The 17,172-nt window shown below is 48.2% G+C and overlaps 2 protein-coding genes across 2 annotated transcripts; one reads left to right on the top strand and one right to left on the bottom strand.

Annotated features, from left to right (window-relative positions):
- The first annotated feature begins 1,492 nt into the window (after nt 1–1,492).
- On the top strand, nt 1,493–5,987 carry LOC124641198 (influenza virus NS1A-binding protein-like). The gene is made up of 6 exons (XM_047179208.1): nt 1,493–1,704; nt 1,844–1,913; nt 3,019–3,527; nt 3,639–3,797; nt 3,916–4,750; nt 5,072–5,987. The coding sequence occupies exons 2-6, from the start codon at nt 1,880–1,882 to the stop codon at nt 5,623–5,625; spliced, it is 2,091 nt and encodes a 696-aa protein (XP_047035164.1). The 5' UTR covers nt 1,493–1,704; nt 1,844–1,879; the 3' UTR covers nt 5,626–5,987.
- A 1,171-nt stretch (nt 5,988–7,158) lies between these two features.
- LOC124641199 (chondroitin sulfate synthase 2) lies at nt 7,159–15,839 on the bottom strand. Its single transcript, XM_047179209.1, has 9 exons — nt 15,277–15,839; nt 14,796–15,161; nt 13,912–14,063; nt 13,326–13,615; nt 12,922–13,027; nt 11,945–12,113; nt 9,540–9,700; nt 7,915–8,181; nt 7,159–7,638 (listed from the first exon to the last, which is right to left on the bottom strand). The coding sequence occupies exons 1-9, from the start codon at nt 15,536–15,538 to the stop codon at nt 7,213–7,215; spliced, it is 2,199 nt and encodes a 732-aa protein (XP_047035165.1). The 5' UTR covers nt 15,539–15,839; the 3' UTR covers nt 7,159–7,212.
- Between the last annotated feature and the right edge of the window lie 1,333 nt (nt 15,840–17,172).

Raw genomic sequence — 17,172 nt, 5'->3', positions numbered from 1 at the left:
TTTTTTTTTTTTTTTTTTTTTTTTTTTTTTTTTTTTTTTTAACGACGTAAAAAATCATCAAATGACCCCTCCCGCTGTGGGTTAGCAGCGGTGAGGGAGTGTCAGACTCTTACTGACTAAAAGCCGTCGTGTTCCGTCGTAGGCCTTATGTGCTAGGGCCGCGGTACCTCTTTCGAACAACCCGCAGCCCCGGCAGGCCTTGGCCCTGCTGGGCCCCTCTGGGGTTGCATAGCCTAGGGACTTGGAACGCTCATTATCATTTGCCTAAACTTTTACAAAACTGTTTATAATTCCATAGCAAGATAATTCAAGGTTAATAATCCAATCCGACTTGAAAAGACTATTCTACAGATGTACGGAAGCGTCTCGGTTTGTCATTGGTCACCCATCAATGGAATGACCGCGGCTAATGTGGCTTAACTTTAATTGAATTACCTTTGCCACGGGTAAGCCTGAGGTCCACTATTATGTTGCAACTATAAAAAAAGGCACTTCCCACTGACGTTTTATTTCCTTATTTAAACTTAAAGACCTTGCTTTTTGCCCAATTTCTAGATTCTAGGTCAAAGGGAAGTTAGAATATTTCCTTCTTCATCCAAATGTTAATTAGTAACAGTTACCTCTGTGCAGGTTCTGAATCCAGCCAGCCTAGACCAAAATGAGTTTTGTACTTGTCAAGATGTAAGTATGCTGGGTAAAACTGAATAATGATGGAAGAATCGAGGACACTTTAAAATACGTAGTCAAAAAATTCTGCCCCCTGACTGAGCGTGATTATGCCTGAATGCTCTTTTGCGAGGTACCTACTTCTCTGGCCCACACAACCGCTAGGTTCCAGCTACCCAGGTAGCAGTATATGCTTACAAAAGACCGAGGCTAAATCGCTCGTCCAACGTGCAGATTTCATGAAGACTTATTATGATCTCTGCGTTTTTCAGGTAGGAAATACCAGCCTCGTCTAGTTATAAAAATATCGACGGGTGATTTTTTTTTTACAATTAGGTGACAAAATAATATTTATAATTAAGGCTGTGATAATACTGTTCCCTACTTGATGTTACGGATCGACTGATTATCATCAGACACGGCATGAATAACGTAAGACTACTTATAGGATAGTTTTGCATGAAGCGAAAGCCTCCTCAAACCAGTTACTCGGGCAACACAACTCGTTTGCGTAAAATGGCTCAGTTTTTGTTGATAAGGTGTACAACCTTCATATTGATCTGAATAAACGCAAGTTGATAGGTAAGATTCCCACCCATCTCTGTAAGTACCTACCTACTAACTTTAAGTTCAAACTTAAGTAGTATACTTAACTATTATTCAGTGAGAACATAATCAGCTTGTAGTAGTAATTCATTCGTAAATAAACATAAACAAAGTTATGTCAATAGGAGGCCCTCATTGCTCGGCGATGCTAATGGATAACAATGGCCGAAAACACCTTCGAACGTCAAACGTCAAACTTGACACATTACCAATGACATGAATGAACGATCAGTTGTCAACGCGTGACGTTTGTCTGTCAAACAATTACAAAATAAAAACAGTGTGCGGGCGGTGGCGGAACAGTGTGTCGTTTGTGTTAATCGCGTGGCACCGCGACAGCGTCCCCAGGCCAGGCACGGCATGCCAGGTATCTAGCGGTGGGCGAGAGTGCGAGACCGCGAGCGCAGCCTGCGAGCCAGCTCGACGCATCAGGTGGGTTTGTTTACGTCGCGCCATGTGACCTGTTTAACTGCGCCGCGGCCTTCGCTCGCCGCTACACGGGGCCACGTGCTCGCCAGTGTAATCCGGTTAGCGGCGAAGGTCCGCGGCGCTGACGAGTTGTGCACTGCAGGAGCTGAGGCGAGCGAGCGACGCACCCCGCGGCGACATGAAGCCGCACGAAGACTACAGGAACGGCGACGGTGAGCTGCCTGCACCTACACTGAACACTACACTGCATATACCGCACACACACAGACACACACCGCGGTCGCGCGCACCTTCAATCATTGAGATATGCCTGTGACCTTGAGCGCCGCTTGATTAAAATTATCCGATATCGGCGACACGACCGTTTGTAATAGTTAGCTCACTGTTTCACTTGACAGGTGAGCAAATAGCATAGAGCACAGATCAGCTGGTCATGTTATTGACTTGTACCATGAAGGCTGTCTCAACCCTTAACTAGAGCCAACCAAGGCTGTTTATAATGTTAGGTATTATGGAATCCAATACAATTGCTAGTTTAGCTAATATCTCCATTGTTTGAAAAGTTGATGAATGTAAAGGTTATTTGTTATTGCAAGTTGTCAGCAGGAAAATGATTATTCATTATGTATAAACTGTTGGGTCTGTAGACGTTGTTTGTTATTCATGGCATAGATTGATTGTGTGAATATTATAGTTGGTTGTAAGAGCTGTTATGCCTGGAAGTGGTTGCTCTATGGCGGTGTGAGGCGGTGCGCACACAGGATCAATTGAACCAATTGATGATGACACATTATTGAATCTCGTAGTTACTTAGTCCAATTTGTGTCTGAGACTGTACGTACATACACACACATATCATTCAATAAAGTAACAAGTCATGATAATAAAATAATTACTATTGTATGCTATCAAAGCCAGTACCTAACATTTATTTTAACATTTCTTATCAGGAATACAGTACATAACAAAACAGTCCATTGTTTTTCTTTTTAATTTACAATAATAGATATAGTCTCACTGATACCTGATACCGAGATAGCAAATTGATATAATTTCAATTATGATAGTACATGATCCATATTCCTATGTTTATAGTTTTTTCTTATCTCATGTAGTAACATAGCAACTGCATAATTATGATATTATGTAGGTAGATATGTGACAGACAAAACAACACCTGATTCAGTATTGTGTAGCCATATCAGTAGTACACACACTTCCCATGTTTATCTGTATTCTTATGAGAAAGTTAATATAACATTGTGTGGCATTAGACACATGTGTGAGGCAGCATGAGTAGCGTGCGGTATGTGTCAGGCGGCGCGGTGGCGCTGGGCGAGGACAGCTCGGAGGAGGAGGGCTCGGTGGAGCAGGCGCTGTCCCTGCGCGACGTGGGCGCGCCGGCCCGCGTGCTGCACGCGCTCAACGCGCTGCGCAAGTCGCGCCAGCACTACGACACGCTGCTGCTGGCGGGCGGCGCCGAGCTGCCGGCGCACCGCGCAGTGCTGGCGGCCGCCTCGCCCTACCTGCTGCACGCGCTGGCGGCGCTGCCGGCGGGCGAGGCGTGCCGCGTGCCCGACGTGGACGCGGACGCGCTGGCGGCGCTGCTGGAGTACGCGTACACGGGGCGCCTGCGCGTGCGCGAGGCGGCGGCGGCGCGGCGCCTGTACCGCGCGGCCTGGCGCCTGCGCGTGGAGCCCGTGCGCGCGCACCTGGCGGCTGCGCTGCTGCGCCGCCTGGCGCCGCACGACTGCCTCGAGCTGCGCGCGCTGCCCGACCTCGCCGCCGACCAGCTCGCCACGCTCGACGCCTACATTGCCGAGAATGTAACTACATACGTGTTCTTACTGCAATAATGCACGGTTTTGATGGCCCAAATCACTCTCCGGGTCAGAAACATTGGGCTTCAATATCAATGATCCTTTCATCTGTTACAGTTTGATGAAGTATGCAAGAGTGGCGCATTGGCTGCGCTGCCACTTATCCGTATTGAAATGTTACGAGAGACGAGTGCAGAAGGCGGTGAGGAGACTGCCTTCGCGGTCGCCGACGCCGCACTCATATGGCTGCGAGATCAGCAAGCCGTCGATGCAGATGTGAGTATTCACTGTTCTTTCCCATAGGATGCTATTAATTGGAATGGACAAGAGTCCTATACTTCTTCAAAGATATTTAAATGTTTCTGAAGACATGAATAAAATTATTTTTCGGCAGCTGGACGAGTTGTGCTCGCGCACGCATTTGCTGTACGTAGACGGACAGGGCGCCCTGCGCGACTGCGGCGAGCTGCCTGCGGCACGCGGCGACGCGCCCGAGCTGCAGGAGTACCGGCGCGAGGCGGCCGAGCGGGGCCGCGCGTCCCGCCGGCCCGCGGACAGCTCCCCGCCCGGCGCCGCGCTGGCGCTGGGCGCGCGCACGCGGCGGCCGGACTGCGCCGTGCTGGCCGCCACGCGCGTGCCGGGCGCGCGCACCACGCGGGCGCTGCTGGCGCTGCGCGGGCGCCTGGCGGCGGCGCGCGTGGCGTGGCGCGACGGCGCGGGCGCGGGCGCGGGCGTGGCGCGCGGCGGCGTGCTGGGCGGCGGCGAGGGCGCGGGCGCGGGCGGGGCGCGGGCGCGGCTGGCGCTGGGCCGCGCGGCGCACGGCGCGGCGGCGCTGGCGGGGCGGCTGCTGGTGTGCGGCGGCTACGACCGCGCGCGCGTGCTGCGGGCGGCGGAGGCGTACGACCCCGGCACTAACGAGTGGACGGCGCTGCCGGACATGCGCTGCGCCCGCGCGCGGTTCCCGGTGGCGGTGCTGGGCGGCGCGCTGTTCGCGCTGGGCGGCTCGGACGGGCACGCGGAGCTGGACTCGGTGGCGGCGCTGCAGGACGGGCGCTGGGCGGCGCGGGCGCGGCTGCCGCTGGCGCTGTCGCACGCGGGCGCGGCGGCGGTGGAGGAGCGCGGGGAGCTGTACGTGGTGGGCGGCTGGGCGGCCGGCCTCAACCTCAAGCGCGTGCTGCGCTACCAGCCCGCCGCCGACGCCTGGGACGAGGCGCCGCCGCTCAATGCTGGTCAGTGCCGCGATGCTAGTGATTCTTTATAAAATCCAGACAAATACATCGAATGTCTAATGCATTGAGTCTTAAAAATATTTACTAAAGCCATCCATTGCGCGTTTAATATGTAACATCATAGATCAGACACCAATACTCCTTTTAAATAGTGTATAGTGTAGCGCTATAGCGTTGTTAACACTGAAGATTAAGATGGTTCCAATAACAATGAAGCTACTAAGGTTTCGAAATAATTAATGCGGTGTGCTAAATATGCAATACCCGATATGATACCCGTTTTATGATATCGCTCTCTACATTGTCGTGTGTGTGATGCAGGTCGGTCGCAGTGCGCGAGCGTGTACTGGTCGGGCGCGCTGTGGGCGCTGGGCGGCTGCGACGCGTGGCACTGCCTCGCCAGCACCGAGCGCCTGCGCCTGGGCGCCGGCGCCTGGGAGCCCGGGCCCGCGCTGCCCACCGCCCGCCGCGCCGCCGGCGCCGCCGCCTGGCGGGCCCGCCTCGTGCTGGCCGGCGGCTCCGACGGCGCCGCCTCGCTGCGCCGCACGGAGTGGCTGGACGCCGACAGCTGGCGCCCCGGGCCCGCGCTGCGCAAGCCCCGCGCCGCGCTGGGCCTGGCCGTGCTGGAGGACGTGCTGTACGCCGTGGGCGGCTTCGACGGCAAGGAGTTCCTGTCGTGCGTGGAGTGCCTGTACGAGCCCGACGGCGAGTGGACCACGCTGCTGGCGCCGCCCGCGCCCCGCGCCGCCCTCACGCCCGACACGCCCGGCGATGCGTCTGACAAGCCGCCCGAGCTGGCCAACGGCCCGGCCGTGGCGGCAGAGCTGCCCAACGGACCGGCCGAGCTAACCAACGGCTCGGCCGAGAGCGAGTGACGGGCGCCGGCCGCGCTGTGAGAGAACTGTCGACGGCTAGCTGTCGCTAAGTAACCGCTACCTCAAAATTAGCCGCGAGCTGACCGCTCGTGTCGATGCCTTTACTTCGCATTTTAATGTTATTATAAAGTAATGTAGGTCGCGGTCTGTGTAATCGGCCCTCACAAACGTAGTCTAAATGATTATATTGTCACAGAGTTATAGCGGGACGGAGTTGTTGTTGTGCTTTCCCGTGGTGGTATTATTGTTACATTCCTATGTTGTCGGCGAGTCGCCACTGTGTTAGGTGTTAGCTTCCTGTAAGAGTATTACGTCGCAGCTCGTATGCGCTGCGCCTTACGTTAATAAATCGTATCTTCACAGTTGTGCGTTTCATTTTAGGTTCGTTCAAACCTAATTTTATTTGAACAATTTAAAGATGTTAGATGTAGACTTTCTATAACTATTTTGTCTGACGTCATCTAGCACGTAACATTCTTCCTAGCCATATCATATTTCACACAATCCATACATGGTTTCTTTGGTGGCCTTTACTTACTAACAGAAAAAATATTTACTATGTTGACTTATGTAACATCCGCGTCCGTGACCGTGACCTCGAGACTGACCGAAGAAATGCGCAAAAAATTGTTTATCTACATCGTGAATGAATAGAAAATTTCCATTACCTACTGACTTGCTTATATTATTACATGAACTAGAATATTTATAATACGCTAATCTCTATTTTATTAGGGTTCAGCAACAAGAATCTTTTCTTATGGCTTTGTTTTTGACTGGTTCAAGTGTTCTACTGGAAGTGAGAAATTCAAATATATATAAAATATTCATTTATTTAAATATAAAATGTTTTTTACCTACTGGTTAGGAAGGAAAGTTATTATAATTCGCAATGTAATCTCATATACTATTGTATTTAGCACTAAAAAGTGATTGAATTAGATTTGGATAATGAGAACAATCTCAGTCGAACAATGGCAATAACTTTGAGGTAAATAAAATTATAACTGCGAACGATAAGATCACGCGTCATATCGAAAGTTAACTTGGGTAAAACAGAAAAAAAATACATTTTATTTTGAACTAGCTTTTGCCCGCGACTTCGTTTGCGTGGAATAGTGACTTCCGGCAGATTTTTGGTTTCACCAATAGATGGCATAGCGCCATATCCGGATTAAATTTTATTTTTATATTTTTTGTAATAAAAACTATCCTATGTCCTTTCTCAAGTTCTAAGCTATGTCTGTACAAAATTTCACACAAATCGGTTCAGTAGTTTAGGCGTGAAGAAAAGACAGACAGAAAGACAGAGTTACTTTCACATTTCTAATATTAGTTAGGATCAGGATTTACGCATACAAATGTTTCTTCTGCAACTCATGATCAGATTTGTGAGTTTGATGATTAATTTAGTGCTTTATGACCTTTAATCGTCACGTCAACTCTCAATATGGCTATCGGGTGCATCTTGATCTGTATATAAAATCTCTCAGCATCACGGTTCAGAATTACAGGTAAATAAAAACAACTCGACACGATTACAAAAATATAATTACATAATACGTATATGAATTGCATATTCAAGCACTAATCGAGCTCCGCTTGAGTTTCCAAAAGCAATTGCGCTAAGGAATGTCGGGCGCCCGCGTCTAAAGTACTGAACTCTTTATCCCGTAACGCCCGGGAGCACGTGGTGGCGCCCGGGGAGGCACAGGCGCGGGGCCGCGGCGCCAGCACCAGCGCCGGGTCGGGGGCCCGCAGCGCCCGCAGCGGGGCCCGCGCGAGCACATCCGCGGGGGCCGCGTCGGTGGCTCCTCTCCACGTAGATACTGCCGCGTCGTAGTCACTCCGGTACACGGAGAGTGTCAGCCGGGCGGCGAGGTTGAACCGGCCCGTGTTGACCTGCGGCTTGCCGCCGCCGGGCGCCACGAAGCGCGGGTGTGCGTACAGGGAGAAGCGAGCGAACCCGCCCGGCAGGTACCACTGCTCGCCTGATATTGTGTTCATGCGTACCTGTTCAAAAAGGAAAAATATATTTTTAAATTATTTTGACGAGGTTTAAGTTTAGTTTTCAAAGTAGAAAATTATTTTAGATATATTAAGTTCACTTTTATGACAAAATGGATTGTAATCAAATTAATTGTTTTCGAATAATTTTTAAATTAGTATATATTTCTTTATTTGCACTCTTCCGCAAATGATCTTAGCATATTTATATTGATTTGTGACATTTAACTTTCTGGCGAATAAGACATTTAAATAAAACTATTTATAAAGAAGAAAACTTACCCTATTAAGAAAGTCTTGATTAAACTCAGCATGTGGTACCAGCAGCAGCATCAAGGCGTCTCTGGACACGTGTGTGGCGGCGGCAGCAAACGCCCCGGCGCCCGAGTGCAGCAGTGCCTCGTACTCGGGCAGGTCGGCCCACACGCCCGGCGCCCCGGCCGCCTCCAGCACGTGGATCTGGGCGCCGGAGTGACGCTGCCGAAGGGTCTCAGCTTCCGCGCGGATGGGGTCGAATGGGGCTGTTTCATTTGCATTACCCATCAGTACCTGTGATGATAGAAGTAGGAAACGTTTATTTGCAAATAATTAAGGTATAAAAATAGTTTAAAAAACTAAAAAAACATTGCTTGTCATGTATTATCAACAGAATTCAGAACGTGTGCAAAATTTCATGTTAATCGAATACCGGGAAGTGGGTCAAATTAAGATTCCCAAAGGAGATGGCCAAAAAAAAACCCAGAGTCGACAGAAACTTCGTATGTATGGTTGGATTCAGTATAATGTGTAGATTACAAAAAGTATTCCATATCTTCTAAAAACCATGGGGTTCTCTTTTTACAAGGTTTTTTCGATGAAGATTTTAGTACATAAAAAAGCTTAACTTTCCTGTTTGCTGTTCATTAGAAGTTGTTCATAGGGTAAAAACTTTACACTCAGGTGTATGTCTGTTAGCACTGTACACGAGTGAAGGTTTAGAGCTGATCTGGTGATGGAGAAGAGAGAAGTTCAAAGGAACTCGGCAATGGTACATATTAACTACCTCGGGCTTATATTATTCGCATTGACGAGAACTTTTCACTAATGCGCATAGTGACTAAAAAGCTAAAAAAAAAAGTTAAAGTTTTTTTTTTTTTAACTTAAGGTTTTTTTTTAAATTAACCTTTGTTCAAGTTCGCAACAGGGAAACCTCTTCAAGTAGGTAAGGTCGGTACTTAATCGTATCTGGAGTGGTTCATGTCAATAGTGCAATGGGTGGTCAAACTCAAGACCTTTTAATTACCAGGCAAACTCTGTAACTATGGTTATATTACTATTCGCATGTTATAATGTTAGTATACCTTGTAATCATCTTAAAAGTCAACATAAATTCAACATAACCTATTTTTGTGAAAATATGCTATAGCTCCTATACCCCATGGATTTCAGACTGGATTTTTTAGTCCCATCAAATGTCTATCATAATGAACCCATTGGTACCCATTTCGTTGCTGTCGATTCTGGGTTTTTTTACTATGAAAATTTGGCCATCTCCTTTTCTTACACAGGTACACGATTAGTTACAAGTGATGCTAATATAAGCGTGTTAAAAACAAGGTAATGATTAGTGTAATTATGAACTTGGAAAGTTATTTATAGAAAATAACAAATCTGTTTTGTATAAACGCACAAATGTTCACTAAATAAATAAAGCGTAAATGAGACCAATATTAAAATAAAATCTACTTTGTGGGATTTACACTGGCAGATTATATAGCTAAATGGGTCCCTAGAAGCTAAAGCTTTTCCGAAAAGAATAAGATGTTTGAGGCCAAAAAAATATTTTTAGATAGTCATTGTATGCTTGGCTTTCTCGTATTATATTTATGAACTGATACACAATAACAGATATTGAAGCATCTACTTACTATAACAAGAGCTGTATTCTTATCCTGCTCCAAGCAGACGGTTTCGTAGCGCGACAGAAACGCTCTCAAGTCTGATAGCTGAGTGCGAACGGGTACTGGCAGCAACAACGTCACTCGCGCACTCTCGGTCACGTACCGCACTGGCACTAGGCGGGCAGCACCTTGGGTCAAACACATTGACATTAGTATTTTTTTTAGATTTTGTTAAAAAAATCTACAGATAAAGATAAAGATTGTTCATGTTTTGGACAAATAAAGAATCTTTATCTTAAAAATGTGGGTCAAATTTTCGGATCGGGTGACATGTTCAGAAACTTGTGTCACAAGTTCAAAACCTCACGAGCGCGATCGCAGGTATAACGAGAGAGAGATGGACCGATCTCCCGTCTCATCTCGAGCGCTGCCAGTCATTCCGTGAAACTTGTCACGCGGAATTCTCACGAGCGGAGGCTGGCATAGCGTTCGAGTGAGTGGACCGATCTTTCGTCTCTCTCACTCTAGCGGCATACAAACGAATGGAGATTTTCTCGTGCGGATAAATGTATAAAAGTATGTTTGTATGAATGTATGTATGAAGAAAAATGTATATCATAGTCGAATAAGTAAACTTGTCATTTTACACCTGTTTATCATCAAAAGTGTGAATAAAACAATAGATGTAATTTAAAAAAATTGTTATCTTCATTAATTCCTTACTTCCCAAAAACTTATATCACCAATAAGACGTTATCACGTAAACATCTCGATCGTAAACCTACTTTACAAACAACCAATTTTTTTAGATTTAAAATGCGGATTTATTATATATTGGATGGATTTATTATATTTTTCTGATATAAGGAGATAAGCTTACTGCACATGACATATTATAGTGAGTGCACAAGCATTTGCTGACACAGGTGCACTCATTATTCCTTCATTCCTATAGCCCGTTGGGACGGCAATCCGACACGACCGGAGAGAGATCAGGCGCAGGACCAACATTCACGTGCTCTCGGATGCGTGGGTGAATCAATCACCACCTTCTAAACTGCTTTGTGAAAGTTTACAAAACTCACAAAACGGTGCGGCCCTATCCGGGAATGGTACCCGGAGAGCTAGAGGAACGAGGCAGTTAAGCAGACAACATACCTAGCGGCCGGACCACTTCCACGAGTCGTAGCTGGCGGCCGGCGCGCAGCAGCAGGCGGTAGGCCAGCGCCCGCGCCGGCTCCCAGCGCAGCGCGCCCTCCACCAGCGCCACGCGCCCCGCGCCCGCCCAGCGCCGCAGCCCCCACGCGCGGACACTGCAGCACCAGCTGATGACAACATACCTAGCGGCCGGACCACTTCCACGAGTCGTAGCTGGCGGCCGGCGCGCAGCAGCAGGCGGTAGGCCAGCGCCCGCGCCGGCTCCCAGCGCAGCGCGCCCTCCACCAGCGCCACGCGCCCCGCGCCCGCCCAGCGCCGCAGCCCCCACGCGCGGACACTGCAGCACCAGCTGATGACAACATACCTAGCGGCCGGACCACTTCCACGAGTCGTAGCTGGCGGCCGGCGCGCAGCAGCAGGCGGTAGGCCAGCGCCCGCGCCGGCTCCCAGCGCAGCGCGCCCTCCACCAGCGCCACGCGCCCCGCGCCCGCCCAGCGCCGCAGCCCCCACGCGCGGACACTGCAGCACCAGCTGATGACAACATACCTAGCGGCCGGACCACTTCCACGAGTCGTAGCTGGCGGCCGGCGCGCAGCAGCAGGCGGTAGGCCAGCGCCCGCGCCGGCTCCCAGCGCAGCGCGCCCTCCACCAGCGCCACGCGCCCCGCGCCCGCCCAGCGCCGCAGCCCCCACGCGCGGACACTGCAGCACCAGCTGATGACAACATACCTAGCGGCCGGACCACTTCCACGAGTCGTAGCTGGCGGCCGGCGCGCAGCAGCAGGCGGTAGGCCAGCGCCCGCGCCGGCTCCCAGCGCAGCGCGCCCTCCACCAGCGCCACGCGCCCCGCGCCCGCCCAGCGCCGCAGCCCCCACGCGCGGACACTGCAGCACCAGCTGATGACAACATACCTAGCGGCCGGACCACTTCCACGAGTCGTAGCTGGCGGCCGGCGCGCAGCAGCAGGCGGTAGGCCAGCGCCCGCGCCGGCTCCCAGCGCAGCGCGCCCTCCACCAGCGCCACGCGCCCCGCGCCCGCCCAGCGCCGCAGCCCCCACGCGCGGACACTGCAGCACCAGCTGATGACAACATACCTAGCGGCCGGACCACTTCCACGAGTCGTAGCTGGCGGCCGGCGCGCAGCAGCAGGCGGTAGGCCAGCGCCCGCGCCGGCTCCCAGCGCAGCGCGCCCTCCACCAGCGCCACGCGCCCCGCGCCCGCCCAGCGCCGCAGCCCCCACGCGCGGACACTGCAGCACCAGCTGATGACAACATACCTAGCGGCCGGACCACTTCCACGAGTCGTAGCTGGCGGCCGGCGCGCAGCAGCAGGCGGTAGGCCAGCGCCCGCGCCGGCTCCCAGCGCAGCGCGCCCTCCACCAGCGCCACGCGCCCCGCGCCCGCCCAGCGCCGCAGCCCCCACGCGCGGACACTCTCCAGCACCAACTGACGATAAACATGTGCTATTCATTATGGTAACGCGGTAATTATGGAACTCACCAAATGTGTTTCTTTGTAAAAATATTATATTTGTTTTATTTCTGTGCTTTTTACGATATTTTTTTAAAAGTCTGTACTTTAAATATGAAATTCCAAGCAAAATTTGACTGTTCTAAATGATTCGAGAAGTAATGACCAAAATCACATAGGACATTTGGCGCGTATAGCATCGCGTCGCATTACGTCTCACGCAAGACACCGCGTAAGAGCACATAAGTGACATGTTGCCAACGGCGTAGGTAACTTGCAGACATCAGCATTCGTCAGCGGCTCATCGGTGGTCGGTCCGTGATCATCTTATCATGATAAAATTGGTAGATCGCGGTTGTCATTTGAACATCTTTGGCATCTTTGGGTAGTCAGAAGCCAGTAAGTCTGACACCAGTCTAACCAAGGGGTATCGGGTTGCCCGGGTAACTGGGTTGAGGAGGTCAGATAGGCAGTCGCTTCTTGTAAAGCACTGGTACTCAGCTGAATCCGGTTAGACTGGAAGCCGACCCCAACATGATTGGGAAAAAGGCTCGGAGGATGATGGCAGTCCTTACCGATAGTTAGAAGCCAGGTTACTGAGGAGATCGGATAGGTAGTCGCGCTCTATGTCAAACACTGGTGCTTTACTGCAACCAATTGGGCTAGAAGCCGACCCCAACATAGTTGGGAAAATGCTGATAATGAGCATCAGATGTCAGAACATACGAGCGACATGTTCTTTTCATTCATAAAACAAAAACAGGTGTATTAAGTTATTACTTACATCTAGCGCCTCTCGATCAGCTCCAGTGATAAGCGCCACTTCATGATGGTCGTCCGGGAAGAATGCGTGCGTGGCGTTAAACGATATCCAGCGTAAGTGGTCGAACCTGACGTGAAACACAGACCCAATAAGAAATGAGAATCGACGAAGTGCTAGGCAGACTGGCTTGATATATCATCCTCTTGCATTTCCCTGAGACCCCCTAATGGCATATAACCCAGAAATTTTCCCGCGTACTTCCCTCTTGTGTGCTTGCTCCTTATAATTTCCATCCTACGCTTCTGCTTATCAAACTGTTTCAAACAAGACTGTCCCGAGAAGTACTCCAAGTTTTGGTAGGCTTGATATGCTACAACTGATAATGGTGTCCTATTGCAAAATTGGACTTGACTTTACTAACATACCTGGAGTCAGGAGTGGGCGGGGCCAATCCAGGATCCGCCCTCAAGCCCGACGGCCAGGTAGCATTCCTATAGTGGGGGGGATGTTTCGCAGCTCCCTTCCACAGCTGCGCTCTCAACCGCGTCACTTCAGCGCGGTCACGCTGCAAGTGTACTCGCGACACGTATGCGTGTAGCGTATAGAATGTGTCCGCTCGAGTGACTGGGTAGACGGTAACAGCGTCAGCTAGCTGTTCTGTTAGTGGGGGCGCCGTGTCTGAAGTTGGAGCTCGGACTGAGAAGTAGGTTTCACCCTGGAATAGGTAGTGTGATTAGAGCAGCAGTTTTATATGTGAACATTTTTGTTTGTTACGAAGTCCTCTATTTAAGGGTATGTCAGGGGTCATATTGGCATAATGTATACTTCCCGCCGGAGCTGGCGGGATTGTTCGAAAGAGTTACCGCGGCCCTGGTACATAAAACGCCTACTAAAGAAAACGACGGATTTTTATGTCAATAAAAGTCTGACACTCCCTCACTGCTGCTAACCCACAGCGAGTGGGGTCATTTGATGATTTTGGCCACCATTAAAATAAAAAGGGGTATATACCTGAGCAACAGGAGAGCAAGCCTGATGAGCAGCATGGAGCACACATCTGCCAATGTTCTCGTGGTGATGCGGAGAATAGGAGTTGCGCACACACCAGTCCAGTTCTGCGTGCACGGCTCGGAGCACTGAGTTCGATATTAGTACTCCACCCTCTGTGAAATGAAGGTCAGGTTATACATAGCTCGATGTGCATAGTTAATATGATACATATAAGTTGTTGGAAATTATTTGTCTGTAATAACATAACACTTTCCCTCATTAATAAACAAGGATGAAAGATACACCAAATAATGAGAAATAAATAACCATACATTTCCTTGCTTTAAACTTTGATTTTTAAATCTTTTCTTAAACTTGCAAGGTATGTATGTTAACTCAATGTTACTCAACTTTGAAGCTGAAAATATGTTTTTTAAATATTGCTAAACATATGAGGTAGCAACATTGATATTTTTAGTCAAAAGGGTATTTAATAAAGGGGACCCAAGTGAAAGGTTTTAGACTAGTAGTATTGAATTGATACCTGTGTGCAGCCAGGAAGGATAGCTAGTAAGAGTTAAATCTTGTTTTAGTAAATGCTCATTATCTAATCATAAAGATCTACACAATAATGTAACATACACTAAAATCTTATCTTGGTAATAGTAAACTAATCAAAATAGTTTAACCACTTTAAGGAAGTTACTGTTATCAGTTAAGTATTGCTATGGATATTTTGGAAACCAATCTACATAATTTCATACATTTCTGGTTGTATTACTGAACTAATATGGATGAAATTTTCTAGTAGAAAACCTTAACAGAACTTAGGACAGGTTTCATCTGAGTATCTAATCAGGGTTACAATTTTAAATTGCAATAAACACAGAATGAAGCATAATTACCTAAAGAACAATAATGGCTGTCGTCTTCAGCCACAGTCCCCATATAAATATCCTGGCTGACACTCAATTGTGACACCAACTCTGTCAGACGCCGAGCATTCACGAACGCAGTGTCCGACACCAGGAAGAAGAAATCATATTCCTCCAAATAATTATCAGCTAAGTACTTGAGTGCATGGAAAGGTTTCAGCATTTCTCTTGTGTCGGTAAAACCTACAACATTTGCGAGGCCAGGTACGGAACTCATAGCACTGGCTGTGATGAAGAACTTCAGGGCTGGCTGCAGTCTGGCTGTTGTGCGGTTAAGAGCTGCTATTTGGCTTTTCAGGGCCTCTTCGGAACTTAGCACTCCCGTTAGTAGGGATCCTGTTAAAAATAAATCAAGTTAACATTTACTTCACAGAGTAATTATTTCAATTTTGTAAATGGGTTACAAAGTCACATTTACAGATAATGTTTAGATTGTCTGGTGGTACTGTACCTCTCATGCCAAGCTCAGTGCTGTAATATCTCGGCCGCTGTACGCTGCGACCACCAGCGCGGCCCGCAGGCCCCAACGGGCGCTCCTCTCGCTGCGGCTCAAAGTCATCAGGGACCGGGGCGGCGTCTATCGCGGCCTCACAAGCGGCCCCCGGGGCTTCGTCCAGCGGAACCAACGCTAGAGACACCCATAGCCCCAACGCGAGGCCCACAAGAAAATACGAGTTGTGTTTCACTTGAGACACCACGTAACGAGACAGCATCGTGTCCGCGGTCGCTGACCTAACACTGCACAGTGATTTACTAACACTCTTCAATAAAAAACTTCGACTTGTATCGTCAACAATTACACGACGAACACTATTTTTCAATTAACTAAACTCGTCGATTATTATCTCCAATTTAGTCCGCTTAATCTCGAGGTCACGTTCGCATCGTGAAGCACATTTTGTAGTTTTGAATTCCGATCAGATCATTGCAATTTTTAGATTGGATAAACTATATAAAATTTTAATTTACGTGACTTTAATTCAGAGTTTGCAGTTTTAGAAAACAACATTTTGCACATTGCGTATGAGACAGCAAATCGGATTTGGTAGTTGATAAATAACCCTTTCATGTGAACCATCGCATAATTTTAATCGAATACGACAAATAATTGCGTTTTTCATAAAGAGACTGTAATGAAATTTATTCAAATTCTTTAAATCTCAGATCATAATAACTGTAAATAAATCCATGAATTTTGAGCTAGGCTTTAAAAATTGCTGTTATCTTAGAGTAAGAACCTGGAACGCGGACACTGACCTCGATTTCGTCGTTTTGACACATCTGACATTGACAATAATTTGACACGGCCACGACTTTTGCACAGGTTAAAAAAATATTAAATTTGCAGATAATTTATTCATAAAATATTATTATTCATAAACATTGCACTGCCACCGTTTAATAATTTTGCATGGGTATTCATTCCATTTGTTATGTTGAACAGAAGATATTTATTGTGTTAAATAATTTTGGACAAAGTTACAGATCATCTACCAAAACCTACACATATTTGAACATAGATTCTTTAGGAGCCTAGGGCCGTCTATAGCGTCATAGTCTCGTCAAACCCGCATGATCAGCGTAGGCCAAGCGCCGTGACGTGACGGGCGTCAATCGTGACCCCAGAGTCTACGTAAGGGCTTGTACTAGTCGCAGTCGGTCAGAGTGTAACAGAATGGCGCTCCTCGAAAGGCCACAAGGTATTTTTTTTTACAAAAGGAAAAATGTAAAAAATATAAATAGATATGAAAAGATTAATTAGTATAAAATTTTAGATAGGGGTGTAGAAGACAGCGCCACGCTTAGGCTCTGGGCGGAGCCACGAAACACAACTAACTTATAGATGGTTTTTACACAAAGCATTAATCCCTTAAGTTCTTCCCCGTTTCCCGCGTTGTCAGCATTAATCGTCAAACTGTCAGTTAGTATGCACAGCACAGTTGAAACTGATATTAATTCGCGAATGCGCGGCACGTAGACTGGCGATCTCGTGAAATTACCGTGCGCAACTTGCCGCTGCTGGTATAGACAACAATTACGTTTACCTGTTTCCTTATTATATTAGAATTAAGAACGGAGGATCCCAAATATAAAGAATGGGAGTGATCTATATAGAAACACTATGACAAAGTATTTAGGTACCTATATACCTTACCTAGGTAAATAGATCGGTACCTAGGTACTTGTAATTTAGGTAGAAACGTTAGCCTGATCTTTGCTTAGGGATAAAAAGCCGAGGGTCGTTCAATTGCCATTTCTACACATCTCTTCAATAGTTGCTATTTAAGTCAGATTAGGGTCTTGTTACTAAGTACCTAGCGCTCTGCCCACCAACAAGTGAAAATAA

Source organism: Helicoverpa zea, chromosome 22 (genome assembly GCF_022581195.2).
Source record: "Helicoverpa zea isolate HzStark_Cry1AcR chromosome 22, ilHelZeax1.1, whole genome shotgun sequence".
In the NCBI taxonomy this organism is placed as follows: Eukaryota; Metazoa; Arthropoda; class Insecta; order Lepidoptera; family Noctuidae; genus Helicoverpa; species Helicoverpa zea.
Note: the sequence above shows the minus strand (reverse complement) of the source record. Positions and strands in the feature narration are given on the sequence as shown.

Coding starts and splice junctions, on each gene's coding strand:
- LOC124641198 (XM_047179208.1), top strand. CDS start 1,880: ATGAAGCCGCACGAAGACTACAGGAACGGCGACG. Junction 3,798..3,915: donor AGCAAGCCGTCGATGCAGAT/GTGAGTATTCAC, acceptor ATTTTTCGGCAG/CTGGACGAGTTGTGCTCGCG. Junction 4,751..5,071: donor GGCGCCGCCGCTCAATGCTG/GTCAGTGCCGCG, acceptor TGTGTGATGCAG/GTCGGTCGCAGTGCGCGAGC.
- LOC124641199 (XM_047179209.1), bottom strand. CDS start 15,538: ATGCTGTCTCGTTACGTGGTGTCTCAAGTGAAACACAACTCGTATTTT. Junction 15,162..15,276: donor CACTGAGCTTGGCATGAGAG/GTACAGTACCAC, acceptor TATTTTTAACAG/GATCCCTACTAACGGGAGTG. Junction 12,114..12,921: donor CTGATCGAGAGGCGCTAGAT/GTAAGTAATAAC, acceptor GTTTATCGTCAG/TTGGTGCTGGAGAGTGTCCG.